Genomic DNA, 25502 nt, shown 5'->3' on the forward strand with positions numbered 1-25502 from the left:
GAGGAAAAGTTTGAATTGGGACTACCAAGCAGTTCGAATGTACGCGAATGGTCGTTTGGAAATTTCGTGAAACTTGCCTCACTTTCAAAGTGGGAAAGAGCAATTTATAAAAAACAACGGAAACTTTTTTCATTTATGTTCGCTTAGGTTTTATCTTGTAACTAGACCGTTTCTTGTGAATGAATTAAAGGGAGGGACAGAGTTCTAATGAGTTCCAGTTTTGAGCAAGATTAATTCAATTTAAGTCATAATTGAAAGCTTTTTAAGTTAAATAATTACTTTTTTAAATCAATCATCTAAAAGTTGAGCTCATTGTAAATGCAAATAACACTGTTTAAAACAATTGTAAGTTCAAATTTGTTCAATTTTTATTCACAACAATTATCTTATTGCCCCAAAATTCGTTCTCAAATGCATCTTTCACGGGACACCCTGTGAAACCGATTCAATGCTTCATTTTCTCCGTCTTCCGTTTCGCAGGACGAACCGTACACTATTTGCGTTCGCTTCGTGACACATTTTCCACGCTCTGCAGGCGAAACAAGGCCAGCAAACGATTTACGAGGTCCCGCTTTGTCCTCCCCACCATGATGGATACAATACGGCAATCATATGACAAGCTGTCAGATTGGGCTCACAACCACACAAGCAAACGAGAATAGAAGGAAAAAAAACCCCACAACTTATCACGATACCGTAACTGCTCCGAGTGTCGGGGAGAGAGTCTTATCAATTCCCATACAAACATTACATTCCCACCAGTGGCAGAAGTGCGCATGAGCCTACCACATGCATTCCGAAAGCGATGGTGAAAATGCCGAACCACTCTCCTGAGCAACGTCAACCGACCCGAACGGGTACCATATGATAGCGAGCAGCATGCAAAGCATTGGTTCTATGTACGGGCTCGCAGTGCTGTCAGTGAGAACATCGTCGTCCCTCATGGTGCGTGAGAAAAAAAGCAACACACGCACACACACTCGGCAAAAGGGCAAACGAATTTTCACGACCTCACCTTAAAGCCAGCATTCCCAGTCAGTGTCGTTTTTGTTGGTCGCGCAGATGCATCGAGCGTAGCGGAGCTTAGGCCAAAAAAAAAACGGTGGTCGTTCGCTGACCATATCTCGCCTCCCCCTCCCCGCTTACGGACAGCAAAAGGAGTTCCCGTTTCTGAAGGAATTGGGAAGGCAGCACGTAATCACATCGAAGCAGATCGAAGTGCTCTAAACGTTACAGGTGGAGTGCGACACGGCGGCAACCCCTCTTTGTGTGCTTGTAAAGCTGGAAGAAAAAGGGAAACAATTCGTTCAATTATACATAACTAGTGCACACACGCACACACAAACACATATCGTGAGTTTTCCTGCAGCGTCATTCGGAGCAGGTGGAATTGAGAGTGAAATAAAGCGCTAAAGCTGTGTGTTCTTACTTACTAACAATTAGTGTAGTCCCCTCATCGGGAAGTGTTCAAGTGGAGCCTTAATTTAACAGCGAGAAGAAGGTTTATCGATCGTACGCGCCGCAGATTGCAGATACCGTGAGGTGGCGTGCAGTCGTAATCAAACTGCCAAACACAGTTACTTCCAATGAATTGTACAAAATTCTTTGGGAAGAACGAATGGGAAACCTCCAGCAGCACTATCGAGTTCCTTTGAAGGCAAGAGAAGGAAGGGAAAAAGAAACCTCTCTAATCCTTTAAAACTTCCCGTGAGGAAGCCGAGCTTGGAGAGGGTCCCACTCCGCATGGGTGGGCTTGAGTGGTGCCTCGCCGAGAAAACTCCACCACAAACCAACGACGGGGCGTCTCCATCGGCAGGCAACGTGGTCACTTTCCAGCCATCGCGTCGAAGTACGCTACCTATCAAGATACAGAACATCAGAGCCTCCTGTGTTTGTGTGTGTGTTTGCGCGTGTGTTAGTGATAAACAGAACACTTTCGCTCTTTTGCGGTGTCTCTCTCTCGACTGTGTGTGTCTCTCTCTTTGCCACCGTTCAAGAGAAACGAGGGTGAGAAAACACGAAAACATTCTTAGACGGCGGTGTGTTGTCAAAATTATTTCGAAGTTGATCGAAACGCTTTCCACTGCCTGAGCCGTGCGTGTTGGTGCAGCTTGCTGCTGAGGAATACTTACTGTTTGTTGCTAATTAGAACTTGTGTGTACGTAATTGTGAACGCTGCGCTCCTGTGTGCTTCTGTGGTGCTGTAAGTAGAGCAGTTTGTAGCTTAAAATCGAATCCAAATCGCCTTTGTTGCGAATGGCCCATTCGCCACAGTGATGAGTGGGGGGAGGAGAACACAACCAACACAGAGGAGCCGTACAGTGCAGTGGTACCAGTGAGCCGATGTAAGTGAGCAGTGAATCATACCGCAAGATGGGTTGACATCGCAGTGAAAAACGTTAAGGAAAAGCGACGACACACATCTCCGTCCAGTCCAGTGTGCAGTGTGGCTTTTTTGTGGCACTCTTTTGCTTTGTGTTTTTGCTTTTGAGTGCAGCGGAAGTAATACAAAAGTGGAGGCGGTGGTGCACAATTGTAAGTTAAAGTTTGTGCGAGTGTGAGCGAGAAGGAGCGACAATGAAGGAAGGAAGCAAATGGAGCCTCCTCCGCTTGCTTTGATTCCACGATGAACGCACTGGCAATCGGATGTCGATGCAAAAGCGTGCGGTGTGCTTGGAGAGTGTGTTTCCTGTGCAACGAAACAGCGTGGTGAGCGTTATGCAGCATCCTGCCAGCAGGATAAGGTGCCGTTCTGCTTTGCAGTTATGATGTTACCGTGCGCTAACCACACACCACCGTCACCATCTTAGAAGTGTTGTGCGCGTTCCAAGTCCGCTTCCGTCGTGAGCGGCAAAGAGCGAAAGTACGAGGTTTCCGGATTTGTTGCACAGTCGCGTCGCGTGCAGCGAGCATTCATCTTCATCCAGAAATAAGTTCATCATCAACACTCATCATCATCATCAGCCCTTCGTCATCTGCGTCGTTTGTCAGGGTGATAAATCGCTCTCACGCCTCCGGTCCGCCTCTATCGAATTTTTGGTGGTCGCTTTTGGGTCGCACCATTGTCCCTGCGAATTGCCGAACTCCTGGACACGGGCAGCTGAAAACGTCGCAGTTAATACGTAAACGTGGGCGAAATCGGACACACGGGCAACGATTATGAATGGTAGTAGTATTTTTTTGGATTGTACTCATTCGCACAGACGCACGTACTTTACTACCCACCGCACATTTTCACTCATGCACACACATTTCGATTCGTTTGCCAACTCATGTTTCGTTCATTTGGTCCGCTCGAGCCTACGATGCCAGCGATTGTAGGGTATTTTTTCGGTACAATCGGTACTATTTATGGTTTCCCTATCTGTGTTTCAAGGGCTTTGGGTAAATGCGGTAACGTTATCGCTGTTTACTAGTGTGACTGTTGGTGGAATTGAAAAAAAACCTTTATTATTTGATGCATCAAATTGTAATCAGTATTATTAATTATTTATTTATTTATTTGTTTATTATTATTTTTGTTTTGTTTTGTAAGCCTACTTATTGTGCTAACAATTGGTATAATTCTCTTCCCCTTGCTATTGTGCCTTATACCGGTCATACTCGGTTGTATTATTATTATTATTACCCTCAAGTCAATGTTTGTATGTTTTCTTACTTCTGAAGAAGCTTTGTTAGAAAAAAATAATATTAAAATGATAAAAAATTAAGATCATTATTATTAATCTATAACCATATTTGATCAAACACGTTTTCATATGGACCCAATGTATTCATTGTTTGGTGGTAGAGTGAAACTGAAAATATTGATTATCCAAAACAAACTTAAATATGAATATGAATGATATTTATTTGAGACTTTATAATTAATATTAATAGGAGAATTAAAAAACCCTCTTATGCATCAAGATGATTGGGTTGAAACCCCATATGTTATTTTGTTACACGTGAATTTTGTTACCTCATCTCTTCCTGGTTTCGGAACCAGGATTTGTGCGTCCCCCTAATAGGTATCTTCTACGTTCGTAAATTGGGTGTACTGTTACATAGCAAAGATTGTAACACAATCTCTCTGAGCACCTTCAACAGCTCATTACTATCCATGTTTCGGGGAAAAGCGTTTGATCCACCTGTGCCTTTCTTATCAAGCACGTAACGATGGCGTTAAATTAAAGGAGTAATCGTGCAGCACCACACAATTAATAACAGTTGCTCACTTTTCCAACCCGGTGATACCACACAATTCGTTGCAAGCCAAGCCTCCGTTGGGCTGTCCTTGAGGCTTGAGTAAATTGCTTGCCCGTTGGCAGTTATCTTTCCTGTAAACGACTGCGAAAAATGAACCCCCTTCCCGGGTTTTCCCGATCTACCAGCAGCTGAACATACACCCTGCTAGCTCGGGTCTGTTCTGCCGCATCTTGAGAGATCACCACCACTCGGAAAAGCCAAAATCCTCGAGACGGAGAGCCTAGAATGCGGCATCGCTAGGGAGAAAAAATCGATACTCTCTACCCCGGAACGGCGAAACAGGCTTCGTATCCGCCAGCAGCAGCAGCAGCAGCAGCCTAGACAACATGGCATACCGTGTGTCTGCCTCATTGTCTACCATTGGCGCTCGAAACGATGACCCAGATGATTCACCGGATTGTCCACCACGGGGTCGGGCGACGGTACGCGGAACAAACTCTCGTCCCGCTAGTTGCAATTATTTCCCTCTCCACCGCAGTCCGCTTTCCAAAACGGAAGCGTCAAAGCGCACACCGAGCGATAAAAACCAAACGTGCCAACTGCAGCTGCCCGTTGCAGTGGTTTTGTGTGCCGTGGCCTACGGGTGACGGGTGGTTAGTGTTTTTTTTTTTTTTTTCTTTCTCTCTCTTACTCTCTCTTTCTCATTCTATTATAATGTTTGCTGACCCTTGTCTGACCTGTGCCTGACTTTCCGATCGGCTGGTAAAGCGTGGCACCTTCGCTTTATTGACCGGCAGTGATAGAATGTTTTGCCATCGGTGGAAAATTGAGAACGTGTCTCTGGTGCACTATACCCCGCTCCAGGTCAGGATCCCAGCTTTGGCCCAGCTTTTTCGAGCTGTTCGGGGTTCATATCGTACTTCCTGTGGTACATGGGAATGATGTACTGGTACGATAGGTACATTGAATTCGTATGAAGCGTGTTGCGCATCACACTTTTGATGAACCGACAGGATCATGTTAGATATTGAGTGCTAATAGAAGATACATGCTGAAAGTGATAAAGTAGATAACAGGCTTTGAAAAAGCACACTAACTATTTCAGAACTGATTGAGAAGTTATTCGTGATTCAGAGTTAATATTAGGAGTAATCCTATGAATACATTATTGCGAATGATCTTTTAACGTTCCACTCATATAATTGATGGATTCTTGGGCTTTTTTTTTCATTAGATCAGTACGTCCATGTTAGACAATACGATACCCAAAAAAATCAACGAAGCTATTGTATATTTTAAGACATATTTTAGATATTTTAGCACTCAAGGTTGGATCACTTGCAACGTTATAAGGGAGTTAGATGTAAGATAGAAACTATCTTAAATCTATCTTTATTTAATCAAAACAAATTGAAAACTTTCATCTACCGCCAAACGATAATGATAAACAATTTTTTTTAGCAGATTCAATAAAGTTCCATGGGGGGTACAATGAAATAGGATCGAAGCACTTTATTTGATCTAATCATTGAACAGTTGATTAAAATAGGCATTTATTTACAATAAGTGCGGAGAGCCTAACTATGTTTTCTATATTTCAGTCAAAATTTACAGTTTAAATGATTTTTAAAATCACATTTTGCACAGTGTGTGCGTAATTTTTACACAGTGTGTGCGTAATTTTTACACAGTGCGTAATAATTGAGTGAGAAAACTAAACTAAATAACTGCTGGAAAAAATCGATATTTAATGCATATCATGTAGCCCGAGCAGCAAAAATTAAAATGAGGCGGTCAGTTGTTGAAAACAATTAACCACGTTTAACAGGGTATAGTGTCGGGGATAGGAGTAATATAGGGGCAGTATAGGGTATATGAGACTACCGGACTACCGTCCGAATGCAGCAAAGACTGACGTAGCAATCCGACTGGGTTCGAACGAACAAGTCTCGAAAGGCATAGGACGGCATGTCTGTGTAGGACGTTACGCTAAATAGAACTAGTGCCCGATTATTACACGAATTATTCATCCCAAATACTACACTCCATACATTGAAATTGATCCGGTAAATAAACGTTTGTGAGAAAAAGTAAGGATAACCCATTAACGAAAATCTATGTGTATCCCGTATCGACAACTCATCTGAATAAGCAGCATCATCCTTGGATGTAAAGTTCAATTTTTAACTAAGGTTATTTCCACATTGGAGTTGTTTTTTGGCTTGAACTCTTTACTAAATAGCATACTTAAGCATTGATCTTCTCTGAGGCTTTCCGAATGCTTAGTTCCTACAGACGATTGAAAACGAATTTCATCTTTTGTTGGTTTTAACGTTGTCGCTTTTATAATACTTTAAACCCCGTTTCATCGAAAAGGGTTTCATTAGTCGATTGGTATTATACAGACAATTAATTTAATAACAGTTCCATTTCTACGAACTCGATCCGTAAAATTTTCTCCACACAAAACATACAAACAAATTCAACCGTAACTGATTGAAAGGGCCGATTCCGTACAACTTTCCAACACGCCCGCCAATACAGGTACACGATTGCACATTGCTGCAGTCACCACTTTCATTGAATTCTAATTTCCAGTGCCAATATCCTTTCTGCTATCATTCGCCCTAGTTTCCATTTGGCACCCGTGGCACCACGATCCTCAGCTCCCTTTCGCTTCCGCTGAATGTGCCCCCCACAGACTACACCGACCTGTGCAACGGATTGCCGCACAGACGCAATCACCGTACTGCCTCCGGTTTGCACCTGTATGAGTGTGGTATCGTTTTTAATTGAATTCACCGCATCGATTACAGATCGCGAGAGTACACAGTGTGTGTGTGTGTGTGTGATCTCGCACCGAAATAGAATTCGTATCTACCCGGAACCGGAAAATCAAAACACGGGCACGAATTGCCTTGCTCGGTAGCGAGGCACTGAAATGCATGGAATAGAAAGCGTAGGCTATTGCTAATGGGTTGTGTTTTCTGTTGTACCGTCTCTGCTCGGGGATTATTTTTCTAAGTGCTGTTACACCTTGTGCTGTGGTATTGACATTAACATAGACTCACATTGCTCGCGCGTCTCTACCGGCCAGAAGCTTACCTCGAAACGGTATGCTATGCTATACCTGACAAACGTACCGGCTGAGCAACGCAATTCTCGATAAAAACGTTCGCTCGATGCGGCTGTCGCCTCAGAGGATGTTTAATTACCGTCTGCCTTTCCTTTTTGTCTTCTTCTGCTTCTTCTTCGGTTGGACTCATTTTCCGATCAACGCGTAATGGAACGACAGTTTAACCGCCCACGTGTTTCGCCACCTTTCCACTTGGATGAAGCTGTTGATTTTCCGCCCCGACCGGCGCGCGTCAGCGGGGAAATGTTACGTTAAACCCGGCAGCTCTCAAGCACGGACTTACTTACTCTCACGAACGTGACCTTTCCACACGTTAAATATTCATCCACATGAAAATACTTCACCCGACCTGACCCGGTCTGACCTTTCCTTTCTCCCTTAATGTTGTTGATTTCTTTCAGCCTATCAGCCACGGGGAGGACGGGTAATATAAACAACATGCGCGATAAACTTCCAAGCACATTAATTTTGTATTCTATCTTCCCTCCGATATCTATGCTCAGAGTTTTTGTTTGACCCCCTGGTGCGTCTAATGGTTCGCATGCACTGGTTCAACAATCGCAATCTGATTAGGGGAAAAAACCTTCGTTAATCGAAAGCACACTATTGATCCACATCGGCACGCGAGGTAGCGCATTAGCGCACAGAGAGAGTGGAGGAAATTCAACAAAAACTGGTAAAATGACACCGGATTATCGACGTTCAATTGGTGACGTGTTTGATGTGATACGGCTGAGATCATTATGAGCAGCGCTTAGAAAATTGAAAGGACATTAAAAATAGAAGTATTCTTTTTATTAGATGGTTCAATTAGACATCTTACATCTTATGGCTTACACATTTGCTAAGAATTATCTCAATAGTATAACACTTGAACAATTAAACTATAACAATTCAATAAATTGTCGCATTACTTGATTTGAAATATTCTCTTTTTGTATTCATCGCAATTGTATAAAAACGCAATAAAAACGGACGTTATTTGTATTATTTGTGCGAGAGCAATTGACCGAGCGTCTTCATTTCAACTCTGGAAATTTGCTAGCATCCGATAGCTTGTTCTACGGTTGGCAGTTTATTGATCTGTTTCCCGCTCTCCAACTGATTCTGAGGCAAATATTTGCAAGATATCTGAGGAATTTGCCATTCCATACCTCCAGTTTCCAATACATCGGCTTTTTATTGTACAAAAAAATAAATTTATCTAATAAATCATTAACTAATCGGCAGCCAAATTTAATTTAAATTAATTCGTGAGTTGACCTAAATAAACTTCATTAGAATTTTATATACAGTTTCTCAAGAAGGTGTATCCTTTTTTCTAGTCTTTGTGAAGTCATTTCATACCTTATTTGATTAATATATCAGAATTCTGCATTCGCACTTTTACGTATCGTTTTATGCACAATATATTTGTACTAAAAGTTTTATAAACACCATTTTTAAACAAATCCCATACAATCAGTCATCATATTGTAAAACAAACAACTGAAGAAAATTTTGAATCTTTCACGGAAGGCGTTCCCTTCCGTTATATGAACAAACCGGCTCATGGTATTGAAATTTATTATAAGCGCAACAAAAGGAAATTAATGCACAGTTCTTTAAACCCAAAAATCTCAGCCAACACACACACACATCTACTAATTATGCCCATGTTTGGGCCCGTAGCCAGGGCATCAAATCAATGTTTTTGACACACGCAAGTGTATTTGACGAATCAATTGAAAGCCGAATGCCCTTTCAAAGCATCCTTTAAAAAGCATTGTGTTCCAGCAGTCAGCCATTTTCCTACCATCTTCGTGCGATTTGTACTCCCACCTCTTATCGTGTTGTGTTTTTACCTCACTTACAAACGAATGTGTGATTTTCTTCGCATTTTTTGCTGTTGTTTTCCAACGAAAGCTGAGCTTATCCCCGCCCTAGTTGCCATTAACAGATTGTTAGGCGGGCATGTACACGCCACCTGCAGTAGGAAGCAAATAACGGACCAAACCAGAGCATATGGTTGAGCATGAGCATGGCAAGCGAGTCGCTACAACGTCATCAATCGTGTGGGTTTTGGAATTTTACATCGAAAGTACGGATGCGTAGGAAATGGAGGCGCTAGCTCGTGTCTCTCGTCTCGTATCAGAGGAGAAATGTTTGTCTGTGGTTCGATTGCAGAGAAAGAAATGAAGTTCCAGCCAAACCTTGCCTAGCCGGCACGGAATGGGTCCTGGGAGAGAAATTATGTTTTCCATCATGATCAAAATTGCCCTTCGCGTCGTCGCCCCGACTCGAGCGTCCAACGGCGAAGTGGGCGTAAATGCGACGCGCACCGGATGGCGTAACTATGATAAGGAAAATAACGACCTAACTACACTACAGCGAACCAGCCTACACAGTAACCACCACCGGAAAGGATGTCTTTTGCAGACCGGTGGTAATACCAACTGGCCAACATACGTCGTCGTTGTTGTTGCGGTTCATCATCTTTCGGTCGTTGGCATGTAAATGGCACGCCTTGTCAGCAGGAGTGCAAGGGAAACGGGCAACGAGTGGAGTCTACCTGATGCCACTGCATTGTGGTTTTAGGTTCGGTGACGTCTAACAATATACGGAGAAAAAAACAGCAACACAAATCCAAACACCACCCAACTCAAATAATAAGCAAACGATCCGCTTCCAAGCTGTTGTTTTTTTGTGTGTGTTTCCGTTTTTGTGGTGGAATAAGTTGAAATTTTACAATGGCACAGCACGTGGACGAAGATGATATGATGAAGGAAGCACTAGAACTGGCAAGCTGGCTAACAAAGTCCACTGATGGAAAGGGAGTACAATGAGGAAGAGGGGAGAGCGGGGGGCATGATTTGTGAAACGTAATATTGTGAAAAGGTGAAAGTAACCTTCGCTTGTTTGCTTTGATCGTGTATGCAAAGGCCACGGAGTCTTTTGTGATGGATGGTGCGCATGTGTTTCTATCATACTTTCGACGGAAAAAGGACAAAGACTTGGGAAAAAGGCGTCTTTGCACCGTAATAGATGCTTGAATTGATTGTACAGTCATGAGATAAGCAATGCGTTTTCAATTGAACGCTACTGAATATTTAGATCATTAAGTTAAATTGTAATTTCAATGATTCTAGTGTTTATTTTACTTTAATTTGACTTTAAGTGTTTTGTTCCAAGAAGTTGGATTAGGCAAGACAGGTTAGCCCTGAAGTATGACAACCATTCCGGTATGCTATCCCGGTTTGGGATGCTTTGCAAGACCCACACCATACCATCCCACCATCGAAAAGACAAACCTAGATTCATGGACAACCCTACAAGCATTGTTTTGAGACTTTCTTGTACATTGAAACCTTGCGCAAACGAGATAAACCAACCACTCGCACCCAGTGTATTGTACTGGACCGAGTAAAACAGCCTCCAAGTGATTTTGACATCATCAACGCCCATACTAACAAGGTATTCATTAGCGTATAGGTTTCGCACGAGTGTTGTAGGACGCCTTTTGAAGTTGTCCCACAATTTCAACCTTCGTTGGGTCAAAAGCCACCCGCTGCTTAATGTTTTAAGCTAACAAAAATCTCTCGCTGAAAGGTTTTAGTTCGCTATGTGGTGGGACCGTGTGGAACGGTCCTTCTGAGAATAACCAATTTTGATTATTTTTAATGCAGACGAGTGAGCTACTGTGAACGAGAAAGAGTAATAAGGGAGACAGAGAGAGGGCTTTATATCATACCTTTAAACGTCCATCTTCGTTTTACAGTTTCTGGATAATATTTCAGCTTGTTTTTTTTAACTAAATTCTTTCAACGAACAAATTAAAACCAATAACATCTTAAAGCCCATTTGATGATCAAGTACCACACAAGGACAAGATACCAAATCTGAGATTCTGAAATGACTACATCTTTAAAACATAATCGATAGTTTCCTAATTAACTATATCATTTAGGAATCTTCCTGCTCCAAGCTGAGACAATATCTGTATTATTGTATGAAAATCAAATTAACCAGTAACCGTCAGCTGTCTGTTGGTTTTCTAAATGGAAGAATGTGCTGGAGTTATAAATCATCTAATACTAATAATTTCTAAGTGATGTGGCACTTTAATGAAGTTCCTCAACAAGGTTTTTCGTAGCTGGTGGAATAGCTAGCATGAGTTACTTATTTCAGGCAGATATCTAAATCCAGCTTTTTTTTATTAGATTGCACAACATTTTATCGCAATATAATGTTATATTTACCAGCAAAAAGAATGTTCAATTCCTCAACTATTTACACCAAATTAGAAACAAAACAGATATCATAATTATCGTACATTTTACTCCTCGCAAATTTTTACGATGTGTTCATGATTAGATTTTAATGCCTTGGTCTGCGACGAACAAATACCAAACTCGGTTGGGAACTAAGCATATTTATATGTTGATGGGTGTTTTGTGAGATATCATCCAAAAACAATATTATTCGCACGCTTACCACTTGCGCACTAAAAGGAGCATGATTAAAATTTTCTCAATCTCGGAATGTATATGGTTTTCTGTAATCCATTTATAAACGTACATTACAATCCAGTTTTTTCCGGTGAAACGAGGGAGGCTCCTAGCTCGAACGCACTCGGTATTGCGTCAATCGATGGATCATAAACGAAAATTAAATTACCGCTTCACCGAATCCACACATATCAATCCCATAGCCGTAACTCCATATCAAACCCATCACAGTCAAGCGTTCGATCGTCATCCAGCTCATCGTCATGATCATCATCGTCATCATCTTCGTCCCATCCGGCAGGATGGAGTTCCTCCTGCTGCTTGCATTTATGCTTGATGAGTTTTTTACGACGACAGGAATCGATCCTGCCTGTGCCGGTCTCCGTGCAAGCTCCAAACTTTGCTCCTGATAAAGCGTCACTTGGCCGAAAGATAGGCAGCTCCGGCGTCTTGACTGACCGTCGTTCATTAACCACTTTGCTTTTAATACCAACCTTAGCTACCGGGCACGTTCGGTCAAATTTCTAGTGGCCTAGCAGCGGAGAGCGTCGTCGTCGTCGTCGTGGTCGTCGTCATCAGCACGACCAGCCACAAAATCAAGGACTGAGCCTAGACGATTGTGCGTGCTACGTGCGTTTGTGCTGTGTCTCCCGTGTGTGTACTGAGAGTGTAGTGCAAATTCCACCGCTCCCTGCCGCCCGATGGTGTAGCATGGAATTTACGAGCGCCATGATTTATGATGGTGCTCCGCAGCTAAGGACCAATTGCCATACCCACGCAACAGCCGAACGGAGCCGCACCGTCACCGTCAGCGACCACCCGTACCGCCAGTGCCACCGAGTGCCACGCGCCCCGTACCGAGGTCTTCCGCCGCAGCTTGCCCCAGCCCGGTTCGGGCTAGCCTCTTGACATGAGTTTTCTCTTCAGCTCGATTAAGAACCTTACCGTCGGCGGTACGGGGGCTTCCTCAGCGGTCGGCAGCAGTGCGGCTCCGGCGACAACTACCCCGACCGCCGCCAGCACTGGCCCGATCGTCAGCTGCTATCAAGGTACATTCCGAACGATACAGAGGCCCCAAACGCTGTCCACCCACCGTGTTTGGGTGTGTGCTGGACTCCCCACACATTCGCTCTGGTGTCCGAAGGCTGCGCCCTTCACCGTTGGCCCCTTCGCACACACACACACTCCGGTTTGCTTGTTACTACTTTAGTGCTTCCCGGTTCTGCTTGCCTTCTTCATCCACATACCCGGGCGCTTCTGGGGGTGGTGTTATTGCATGAGTTTAGTTTTTTTGTTGTTGAATGGAGCGGCATGCCGGAACCGCCGAAGGACACGCCGAAGGGCGGAAGTCGTGTTCATTGATTCATAAGCGGTTTGAACGGTTACATTGTTTGAGAGAGAGCGAGCATGTACGTTTTTTTGCTTATATTTTATTTGTTTTTTTTTTTAGTCGAATCGCATTTTTATCACTTCCCATAATCGATCGTGAATTGGTACGATGCATAAATTTCACCACCGGGTGCGAGCAATTGGGAGCGATCGTGCTAAATTAATTTATTCTAATCGGTGCCGTCGGGTGTGTGACATGTGTGACAAAGGGCTTCCACATAGATACACCGGTTACACAGCTTTCACGCGTTAACACGCTTGGTAGCATTAATTGTTCCGCTAAATAGTTTGTCATGGACAGCATTATGGTTAAGCGTGTTAGACATTGTGATTTTGGAGTGAATAATAAATTGTTATGATAATAGAAATAGACACATCATATGGTTATCCCGATTGACGTAGACTCCCGGTAAAGTAAGGTTTGCCTGATAGCTTATTTAGCTTTGTTCGAGTTCATAGTTTTTACCTAATTTCTATTCATACTGTATATTTTACCCCTTTATAATTAAATTTCGTTTATTTCAACAAAACGCTTCCTTTGCTATACACATCATATGTACAGAATTTCTGATTGCCCAACAGGATGAAATACCTGTTGCTAAATCACGTAATTCTGTAATATGCAACACTTTTTTCTAAGCTTAGAATATTTATAGAGCTTTTTGTACAGTTAAAAAAAGTCCTATAAGATTCCTTACATATTAGTATCGTAGTACAAACCATTTCCTCTACCCCTCATTGAATCAACAATTTAAATTTATTATAGTTCATTTCAATGAATCTATTCTTACAAATTACGAACAAAATCAGTACTGTTTGCAGGAGTTTCGTCTGCATTTTTCATATATCCAAAGAAGCACGACCAACGATCAACTATTACGAAAGCAGGGCTAACTGCATTAACTCCAGCTCCGCTTTGTTTTAACGGAATTAGATGGGTTTCCCGCGATGGGTTCACTTGTTTCCCGCGTTACAGTTGAATCTCGTGCGTCTTTTGCTTCGAATCGCGTGTCAACATCTGCGAAACGCACGTGTGCAACTATTATCAAATGAGTGTCTTTACAATGAAATGCAATAACTTACTCCAGCGGTCGGCAAACTTTCAAAGCAAAGGGCCAAATTTAGTAAAAGATCGATAGCCGCGGGCCAGGAGCGGGCTTGTTGATTACCCCATCCGTCCACGCAGACGCTTAAGTTTGACACCTCTATCAGTTGAACTCTTACCAAAATAGTGAACCAACCTCGTTGAGAAGCGAGTGCGATCAAAGAATGGCACCCCGTAGTGTCTAAAATGGACTCCGTGCAGAAGTTTGTGAACGTCGTATAAGCCCGTTTCGGCATTTTGGTCGCCAATATCTTGGCACTATTAGGCAGCAATCAAAGCATCGAAAGAAAGCCCAGGTCCATTGTTAAGGTTGCAAAAGAAGCTGAAAATGAAGACAGATGGAGAAGTGGCTACATTACTGCGTTAGCTTGGCCAGGAGATCGATGCGATCGACCACACAGTGAAATAGTACCTGGGAAACATGAATAAACAGATCAGGAAGTAGCAATCGCGTCCACTGGCTTCGCAGCGGTAAAAAATGACACCAAAACTCAATGCGATCATTTCAGGTGAATTTCGGCAGAATTTCGATATGACACCCTAGTCCTCCAACTGGTCCAACATCCGTTAGCTGCGTCAGTTGTCCCATAGAATTTTTCTGCATGATGCAAAAGCTCTATTCTAACAATTTTATTGCGAAAACTTAGCAGGAATTGATAAAAATCGAAGGTAGAACTTAAATCATGCCGACTTGCATATTTTAGTCGGCCATGGCAAAAATTCTAGATACAGGGTTTCCCACGATTTATTGGTCGGTTCCCAGAATTATTTGTGCTCGTCACACGATTATATGGGAAAAAATATGGGAAGCGACCAAAAATTAAAGGAACCAACCAATAAATCGCGAGAAAGCCCCGTAACTTACAAAAGACAGCTCGCAAAGTCTTAGATTTATTTGTGCAAGTTAGCTTAAATAATTACCTTTGAAATGATGTACATGTAAAGAAACTATACCTGCTAGTTTTTGGAACACAATAAAAAAAAAAGTTAATTTTGGCAAACGTTACGAGGACTTATTGGTCCATCTTTCCATAGTACTCTAGTTAAGAGTAAGGTGGTATAAAATGACATACTAAAAGATCTTCATTAATTTATATACGAATAGTTTCTTCCCATCTTTCAAAATCAGTCAAATCTTTTCGCGGGCCGGATTGAATGTTGCGGCAGGCCGCATTTGGCCCGCGGACCGAACTTTGCCGACCGCTGGCTTACTCTCTTATCTCTGAGACTTTGATATTTCAGAATATCGTTTTGCCTTTTAATGGTTTACGCTTAAATCAGTTCTATCAAAAGATTTTCTATAAATGTATTAACAAAGTATTCTTAAAACATACCATTCGTTAATTTTAAAAAATATTCTGTTCGAACTGCATATAAAAGTAAGCGTACATCAAAGCTAATAATAGTAATTGTGAAACGTTACTTCAATGTTACTCACTGACCACTCACCACCACAAAACCGCACCCCACTCACCAGGGCTTGTTGTGCGTCGACCAAAACCATCCAACAATTTTCCAGCGACGGAAGCGGAAAAGTCCATGCAACCAAACAACAGCATGCTTTTTTTCACGCAATGCGAACCATAAAAAAGCTCACCCGGTCGTTCATGTAGGCTGCTCCGAGTTCAAGTACAACACGAGCGAGTGTATTGTTTGCTGCTGTATGCTGTTCAAACAGCAGCAGCAAAAACAAGCTACAACAACAACATCAACACCAGCCATACTTACTTTCCGCTGCTTTTGTGCTGTTTATGAGACTTGAGAGCCGACTAAATTAGAAAACATGTAGATGGATAAGCGCGGTAGGGTCGCTGCTGTGAACAAAGCAGAAACAAACAAACACAAAAAAAAATGCATCCACCCACCCCACCTTGACCGGACAGTGTCTGCGGTGGTGATGCGCAAAAGTAGCCCTACCCCTGGTGCACTTCATACACAGGCTCGTGCAGACACGGATTTTCTTTTGCGTTGGCCCCTTTTTCGCACTCTGCACCCTTTTGGCACCGCCAACGGAAGGCTCATCGTCGGCTGCAAGGGCATTCAAAAAACAAAAGCCTACGAAAAGCGGCAAAACGTGCAACAAATGAACTAGTTGCTTCCGTTTCACTTTGCCGCCTGCTTGCCGTCTTGTGAGTGGGAGCTTTTCCGTTGGACACACGTTCCCTGCTTCTTTGCCTTCTTCTGGGGCCAGCTCTTTATCAGCACGAGCTTTTGTTGATAGGTTGACGATGGTGACGTCGGTATCAATATTTTCTGCTTTCAATTCCTCTCTCTCTCAAGTTTTCCAGAGTGTCAGTTGCCGTTATCTTTAACACTTTCACCATACAACCGAAAATGGGCCCTCCGCATACGGTGCCACAGTATCGGGGAAACGACGTCTATTTTCGTCCTTCACCATTATTGACAGGTTCCCAACGCCCAACAAAACGGGGCAGCCGAAAATGAATACTTAATCGGATGGAAATGAATATTTTCCTGGCAAGCGTGCGAGGAGAAATACGAGATTAGTCATTCAAGGACCCTGTTTTTTGGGGATGGTTGATGGTAGACTGGTGCCAAAAGAAAGAAGAAGACAAAAGCGGAAGTTTTGCCTATCCTCCGTTTGGTGGCAATCACTGCATCCTAATCCCACAGCCGTGCACGAAAGCTTCGAGAGGCGCTCCAAAATAGAATCAAACTAAATAGCAAGCTTAATAAAACGTGTAATCCATCGTTTTAAAATAAACTCATCAGGAAGCATGTACAGCATGTTAATCGCACGTCGCGCCCTAAGCTGTCTGCCGTCCAGCGTTGACAGGCCATGGCCCTTTTCTCCTCGTTTAGAAGCGGCGAACCATGATAGCGCTATTTTTAATGCTTTTCCATTCCGCAATGCCCTCGAACGACTTTCTAATGAATTTGTCCTTCCCTCGGAAGCTTCCAACGGGCAGCTTCTCTTTCCCTCGCTACCCTCCCTGGCGCAACATTAATCTCAATTTGCACCGTTGGCTTTTGCTTCCTTGGTCGGGCACAGTCCCCGCGTTCGTTGGTTTTTGCACTTGGAAGGCAAATTTTATTTCCTCATCATTCGCGCATAAAAACGCACCCAACCCGCACACAGTCACGGGTCCGTCCGTCCGTTCGAACCGACCACCAGTCAGCCACCAACCAAGAGTCACCAAACAACAGGTGGTTCAAGGGAAATGAGGCAAAAGTCGCGAAAAACGGCGCCACTTCTTGCTTTCTTTCCCCAGAAACGGTTTGTCCCCGTGCCTTTGCAAAATGTGTCTGTGCCTGTGGTTGTTTACTTTCGCCTCCTTCTCCATTGTGCCGACATCAGATTCCGTTCCGGATTTCCGACAAACGAGCTCGATTATCATCCATCGTGAGGCAATCGTGTGACTTGTTTCGGACTTTTTTTACTCTCCTCCACCTAGCTGCTAATCCACCAACTGGTTTCTTGGGTGGATTTTCGTAAAGATTGAGGGAGGGAAGAGATTGTTTATCGGCGCTAGTTAATATCTGCAGTGCAGTTAGCATCTTTTGTGTTTGTGTGTGTCTTGGTTTGAGTTGTTATCATTGCTGACTCGCTTACAGCTCAATCCGGTAGGTACGGATTATCGGGGCGGATTAAAGCGGCTCGGTAAACAGCGACTTCCAGCGACTTACGATGCAGCAAAATGTGATGAACAACTTTCTCACCACATCTCTAACACAACTTTCCATCAGCGGTGAAGAAGTAATCTTCACCCAACTCTAATTTCCCTAACGGCTCGCAGTAATGCTGAGATAAACCGGCCGTGTCAGACAGGTGAACGATTAGGTGCTTATGCTTGTTGAGTGGTTAAATTGTTAGTTTTTATTCAGCCCGATTGGCTAAGCTTCCTGACCAGAGAGAAAGCTTACGGCCGAAAGATCTTGGAGAAAAAGTTTAGCTTCATTCGGGAAGAGAAAGTTGTTTCGTGCGAGCAATTTCCAGTGATGATTCTTCATTTCTCAGCTTCAGTGCCCTCGTGGTAATGATATCACTGTTACATCTCAGATTTATGTTATTTTTTTGTTTTGCAGGAAAAGTGTGTCCATTTATTAGAAGTTTTTTTTCCTGTAGCCAGAAGTTCGTTTATTGCATGCATTTTAATATTTCTTACTCTGTTCGTTCGTTTCATTCGTTCAAATTCGCTTCAGTTAATAACCCTTAACTGATACTAGTGCACCTAAAAACGAAGTTTTTTGAAACTATATTCCTTTTCCAAACTCCCTGCTTTACACTAACGTTTCGTTTGCAGAATCGGAAGAGATGCGATTCAATGCTTTATCACCACCACCACCTCCCCCGCCGCCCCCACCGTCGGCCTCGAGCTCCGACTACAACATCAGCAAGAAGATGGGCGTCCCGGACACGCAGTCCGACTTTAACCAATGGCTGCACGCGATGAAGATGGTGGCCCGGCTGCCGGGCGGCATGCCCTCGGAATTTCGGCGAAAGGTAACGGGGTCACATTGCTTGTTGGGCGGTGCTTACGTGTAATCAATTAATCTTAAATTTTCCTCCCATCCCGAAACAGCTCTGGATGGCGCTAGCCGACCGGTACCTAAAGACGCGCTCGCTCAACTGGGAGGAAGAGTCGGCCAGGTGTCTCAGCGAGCAGTCGGACGAGGACGACGAGGAGCTGGGCATACAGATCGTGAAGGATCTGCACCGGACCGGGTCGAGCCTTTGCTCCGGCCCGTCCGGCACGATCAACCAGGGCAAGCTGAAGCGCGTCCTGCTCGGCTACTCGCGCTTCAACCCGGAGGTGGGCTACTGCCAGGGCTTTAACATGCTCGGCGCACTGATCCTGCAGGTGATGGACAAGAGCGAATCGGACTCGATCAAGGTGATGATACTGCTGATCGAGGGTCTGCTGCCGGCGGGCTACTTCTGCGGTTCGCTCGGTGGGCTGCAGGCGGACATGGCCGTGTTTCGCGATCTGCTCGGGACGCGGCTGCCCAAGCTGGCCCGCCACCTCCAGAAGCTGCAGGGACCGGAGGGAGCGTTCGAGCCACCACTGACCAATGTGTTCACGATGCAATGGTTTCTGACGCTGTTCTGCACCTGCCTGCCGATACCGCTGGTGCTGCGCGTCTGGGATCTGATACTGATCGAGGGTAGCGATGTGCTGCTGCGCACGGCCCTAGCGATCTGGGGCATACTGGAAAGGTAGTGTGATGGTGCATTGAAGGCTCTACCCAGGCTCTACTTGACAATCGAACCTTTCCTTTTGCAGCAAAATCCTCGCCACCAAAACGGCGGACGATTTCTACTGCAAGATGGGTGCCCTCTCGTCCGAGCTTGTCAACGGCAGTCTGGTCGACTCGAACGCACTGATACAGCGGGTCGTGGACATTGGACCAATAGCTGACCTGCAGAGGCTGCGGGATAAACACCTCAACAGTATTACCCAGCTGAAGGACACTTCCAACTTGAAGTAAGTTTGCACTCCCCAACACATCCCTAGATGTGGGCGTTACTAACACTCACTTTATCCACCAATTTCCCAGGATTTTCTACTCCGACGACGAGGGCGAATCGGACGAAGACTCCCGGCTGGCGGTAACGGCAACGGCCTGGGGTTTACGGTCCGGTCGGCGGGCCTCGCTCGGCATCCCGCCCAACTTTGCCCGCGCCGAGGGCAAGGAAAAGATGAACCTGGACATCTCCCTGCTGAAGAAGCAGTACGACAAGCTGCGCGAGCGGCAGCGGCAGGCACATATCATCCTTACGGCGGCCGTCGCCCGCCAACCGGCCAACCCCTCGCCGAACGCTGGGACGCTGCAGGTGAACCAGCTGCTCGTCGGCAAGAACGCTCTGCTCAGTGCCAAAGGCAAGCGGCTCGGACCGCCCCAGGGGGCAGTGCCGCCCGTACGCTCCGGCTCGAAATCCTCCTCCAAACAGTCCGGCAAACAGTCCACCGGCCCGTCCCGGTCGCCGAAACCGGTCGAGACGCTCCACTGGAAGGATATGGACGAGACGAAGCAGCGCCGCAACAGTCTCAAGTGGAAGGATCTCCCGAAAGACGGGGCCACCAAAAAGCCGCCGGACGAAGGCTCCAAGCCGGACAGTTCGCCCAAGCTGAAGAAGTCGGCGAGTGCGTCCTCCGCCATCAGCAACCTGTCGGAAACGGGCAGCAGCGGGGGCGACGGTTCGTCCAGTGCGCGAACCGGCGGTGCGCTCAAGCGGCGCAGCGAATCCTCCTCCTACAGCGAGGAGTCGGACGGTGAGTCCAGCACCAGCACGTCCCTGTGCGACGACGACAATCAGCCGCTGAGTGCGTCCTCCCTGGAGGCTTCGCCGATGAAGCGGCGCATCACGCCCGAGTCCATCATCCGGGAAGTGCCTGACGAGGAGCGGCTGGTGGTGATCGTGCCGAGCGACAGCGAGCTGACCGACATTAAGGAGGAACCGTCGTCGTACGGTGAGGACGAGGAGGCCGAGCTTAGCCGAGCGTCCGAGGTCGATCCACAGCTGGTGGGTGAGCTGCTAAGTCCTCTGTCGGACGTGGTGGTGGAACCGCCACCGCGAACTGCGCCAGACAAGCTGTCCCCTACTAGCCGACCGATCCAACCCGAACCGGAAGATCATTCGCTCTCGGTGGCGATCACGAGCACGAGCCAACTGTCGCCCATTCCCGACATCACCAAGTACGTCAGCATGTCCACCATCAGCCCGCTCAAGACGCCCTCCTCGCTGATGGACTACTCCGACTATCTGGCCAACATACCGACCGACAATACCGTCACCGTGGACGTGACGAAAAGCCCCACCCCGATGGTGGAGGTCGCTCGGGTCGATTCCGAACCGGCCGCGTTCAAGGTCAGCGACGAGGGCGTCACGAACGAGCTGTTCGAGCGGATCAATGCGGCCGAGCGGCCCAGCAAGCTCGACCTGCACGTAATCAAGGAGCGGCGGGTGAGCGAATCGCTCGTCACCACCGCGGAGAGTGTGCTGGATCGGAGCGACGCTACCTCCAAGCTGGACAACTACAGCTTCACCAACGTCTCGAACCGCTCGTCCATGTCGTCGTCCTTTGTGCTGGAGCTGCCGATCAAGAGCACGCTGCAGCACGACAGTCCGCTCCTGCCGCCCAGCGTCGATCTGGCGGCGGTCGTCGAGCGCGAATCGTCCCAGCCGAAACAGCAGCCCAAGTACCAGATTGCCGATGCGCTCTGCACACCGACGCCGCAGGACGAAACGGCGCCCGGCGAAAGCCCGGAAGACATCGAGCGCTATCTGGCCAACCGGGTCAAGTTCCTGAAGGAGAAATCCTTCTCCATGGACGACCCGATCAAGGGGGAGGATCTGCCGCCGGAGGACATCACGAAACGGTCCGCCTCGGAGGGTCTCGTAGCGATCGACAGCAATCCACTGAAGAGCGACAAAATGCTGGAGATCATCAAGGAGAACTCGCTCATCCTGGGCCGAATAGTGCGCAAAACGCGCGACCAGGACGAGCAGCGGACGGATCAGCTGATCAAGGAGGACGAGACGGAGATGCTCATCCGCACGATCGAGCAGCTGCCGAGTTTGCAGCACGGCGAGCACTCGCCCGACCTGAAGCTCACGCACAGCGTGGTGGACGAGCTGTTGGAGCGGGCGGAACCGGACAAACCGCTGCTCTCGCCCTTCCGGCTAAAGTTTGAGTGTGAGCCCACCGTTCCCAGCGCTCAGGGGGAGACCGATGTACCGATGTTCGCCGGCGAGGACATCAAATCCAAGACGGATCTGCTCATCCAGCGTACCGAGGAGCAGCTCGCACGGTTTGCACCGCCCGAACCGACGTACTACGTGCGGAAGGACAACTTCCGCGAGATCATAACGCCGGAAGAGGAGAAAGTGACGACGGAACCGGCCAAGGGCGCAATTGTTGAGTCGACGCCGGCCGCCATTGTGCCACCACCACCGCTACCGACGGTCGTGAAGCAACCGGACCCTGTAGATCCCGTCTCGCCGACGGCACCACTGAACCTAAGCTTTAATGCGATCGATACGAGGGCCGTATCGTCGAAAACGGAGGAATTGATCAAGAAAACGGAGGAACAGTTGGCGCGCTTCCGCACCCACGACAAAAAGATGATAGACAAGCTGGAGAAGCGCCTGTCGCTGATAGACATGAAGCTGGGCGAAAGCACCCCGCTAGCCACCACTACCGCCTCCACCACCACACTGTCCGCCACGGTGGCGTCGAGCAAAACGGAGGAGGTGTTGAAGAAATCGGAGGAGCAAATTTCGCGCCTCGCACTGGCCCGCAAATCCCCGACGCGCTTCAAGCTGGACAGCGCGACCGACCACAGCGCCACCGACCCCGCCCCCACGATCAGCCTCAAAACGGAGGAGCTGATCAAGAAGACGGACGAGCAGCTGGCCCGCTTCAAGGCGGCGGCCGAGAGCACGGCGGAAAAGCGCAAAAGCCGCCACGAGCTCGATGAGCTGCTGCGGCCCGAAAACGGCTGCACCGAGCGGATGCTGAGCCGGTCGTGCGAATCGATCCGCAGCGAGAGCCTCTCGTCCCTGGACGAGACGGCGATCGTGCGCCAGGTGCAGGAGCAGATGCTGCGCACGATCCAGCTGCCGGACGAGGTGCGCACCTGCAAAACGGACGAGCTGATCCGGGGCATCGAGGACGGGAAGATCAAGCTGGGCGACGACTACATCACCACGATCAAGACGATCGACTATCTGAAGCGCTCGAACGCGAACATGCTCGCGACGCTGTCGTCGATCGAGAACTCGATCAAAACGATCGACAACTACTGCGACTACGAGTCGGACATACAGTCCGACCGGATCAACGACACGATCGACAATCTGGAGAAATCGCTCAAACAGTTCGACGCGCAGCACCCGGCGCCCCCGCTCAGCCCAACGCGCCGCTCGTCCGGCCCGCTCGGTACCGAGCCGCCGCTCGTCATGGTGCACGACTACTCGACCACCCACCACGAGGCGCGCTCCTGCCGCCCAACGTCCTGCAATCGGCCGAGCCGGCCGCGCAAGCGCAAAGAGTACTCGCCCCGCCGGCGCAAGGACAAGGAGCGCGACGCGGACGGCAAGAGCGTCTCCGGCAGCAACAATCGCGCGCGCAAAGACCACAGCAGCGACTACTCGTCCGACAATCAGTCGGTCGAGCGCGAATCGCCCAAAACGTACACGTACGCCTCGTACTACAGCCACTCACCGCCGATAACGCCCCGGCTCGTGTCGCCCTCCCGCAAGCTGCCCCCGGAACCGGCGAACGCGCGGCCGACCACGCTCAAGAGCACCTCGCACGATCGGTACACGCTTGCCCTCGGGCCTCATCCCTCGTCGCCCTCGCGGTTCGACAAGTCGCCATCGTCGCCGATCATTACCAAAGCCTACCTGGAGTCGCTCAAGCCGGCCACCCCGGTAGCGTCCGGGCGGACGACCCGCTCGGCCGAGAACTCACCCCCGTACCATCCGAACCAACCGGTCGCCCTGTCGCCCACCAGCTCGGTGCAGATTGGCCGCTACCAGGCTGGCACGCTGCGCAGCGCAACCGCCTACCACGATCCCGACGCGCACTCGCACATCAAGAGCTGCGAGAACATACTGATGCGGTTCGACTACGAGCGGATCTCCGCGATCGCGGCCAGCTTCCCCATCAGCAGTGCCCTCTCGCCATCGCCCACCAAGTACAGCAGTCTCGACTTTAAGCAGGACGGTGGTGGCGGTGCGCTCAGTCTGGGCAGTTTGGCCGCCTCGCCGAACAACAAGTCCCTACACTAGCGGACTGAACACAACGACGATCGTTAGCATCACTCTCACGCGCTTTCTCACGCTCTTTCTCTCGCTCGCTCTGTTTGATCCACAATTTCTGTGATAACTCATTGTGTATAGAACCAACCGAAACAAAAAAAGAAAAAAGAAAATGCACGGAAAGTCCACAACCCAATTCTTCAGAGGCAGCGAGTATGAGATTTAGCCAGATGTCATCAGATCATAACACCTGTCTTCGTTGCGCTTGTATAAGAGGCAGGAGTCAACGAATCAAAGTGTTATCGTTCGTGGGATAGCTTCCCAAGATTCCCCGTAGTGGTGGACGGGGCCTCAAGTCTCACGGCACCGCACCCTTAACCAAAACCCCCTGCAATCAGAAGTATGTGGCGTGTTTGTGGGGCGGTGAGCGCTTATGCTTCTAGTAACTACACCCTCTGACTATCTACATTAGATATGAACGGTTGTGTAATGGGCACGAAAGGCACTAAAAGTAGCACCGGAGATACTTAGAGCGTTGGGTGAGTTTTATGAGCGACAGACGACGAACGGAAAATCCACTTACATACGAACGTTATTATTAGCAGAAGCGTTACATCCAATCCAGTACAGCTACTGCAACGAGAAAATAAGGCTTTGCAGGCAGATACGTTGCAGGGTTGCTCTTTTTGTTCAGTAAAACTAGCAGTAGCAGATCGCTGAGGGCAAAAATCAGGAAGAGGGAGAAAATATTGAGATAAACTATAAAAAACAAACGCAAACCCTTTCTGCGATGAAATGTTTTCCGTTTTTCCGCTTTTCCCCCCGATCGCATCGGCATCCGGAAACTTGCGGACATAAGTACAGTGTGCGCACCACCATCATGATCACCATCACCAACATTGTTGTTACCTGTATCGTTCGTTCGCTCATCTCCCGCCATCCTTGCCCTACACATCGGTTGTTTATCGCACGTTGATTGTATCATATATTCGACATTGTACTTGTATAGTTATTGGGTTACATTTGATATTACCGGCGGACCGGAGGCGAAAGCAAACGCATAAGCAAAACGGATGTATTATTGTCCCCATTCTACTTCCCCCCCCCCCTTTCCACTAAGCAAAGGAAACGAGGGCAGGTTTTGCGGGCATTTATGAATTGATACAAACAAACAAACAAACAAATATGTAAGAAGAGGTCAGTCAGCTGTTGCGTTGGCGCCTGTCTGATTGTTCTTCCTTTGGAGGTGGATCCCCTCAAGGAAGAATAGAAGAACAAACCAGACAGGCGAAACGACACATTCATTGACGGGAACGAATACCAATACTAGAGAAAATATACACGAAAAACTGACGAAATGTGTGCGTGTGTGAGAGTCTATTGCATTTCTCGCATCTCTCCCTCTCTCTCTCTCTCTCTCTCGGTGTACTAAAGAAAGAAAGCAAAAAAGGGAAAAATTCTTCGCAT

The 25502-nt window shown here is 47.2% G+C and overlaps 1 protein-coding gene across 4 annotated transcripts; it reads left to right on the forward strand.

Moving 5' to 3' along the window:
• The first annotated feature begins 1031 nt into the window (after positions 1–1031).
• On the forward strand, positions 1032–25393 carry LOC120894402. Of its 4 annotated transcripts, none has more exons than XM_040296947.1 (6): positions 1032–1236; positions 12311–12860; positions 18571–18770; positions 18850–19484; positions 19552–19752; positions 19826–25393. In XM_040296947.1, exons 2-6 carry the CDS (start codon positions 12722–12724, stop codon positions 24063–24065), a joined length of 5415 nt encoding a protein of 1804 aa, XP_040152881.1. In that variant the 5' UTR covers positions 1032–1236; positions 12311–12721; the 3' UTR covers positions 24066–25393. The 4 variants fall into 4 exon arrangements, with proteins under 4 accessions (XP_040152881.1, XP_040152879.1, XP_040152880.1 ...); XM_040296945.1 differs by lacking the exon at positions 1032–1236 and adding an exon at positions 1242–3166; XM_040296946.1 differs by lacking the exon at positions 1032–1236 and adding an exon at positions 1242–2203.
• Positions 25394–25502: the final 109 nt, after the last annotated feature.

This window comes from Anopheles arabiensis, chromosome 2, assembly GCF_016920715.1.
Source record: "Anopheles arabiensis isolate DONGOLA chromosome 2, AaraD3, whole genome shotgun sequence".
Lineage (NCBI taxonomy): Eukaryota > Metazoa > Arthropoda > Insecta > Diptera > Culicidae > Anopheles > Anopheles arabiensis.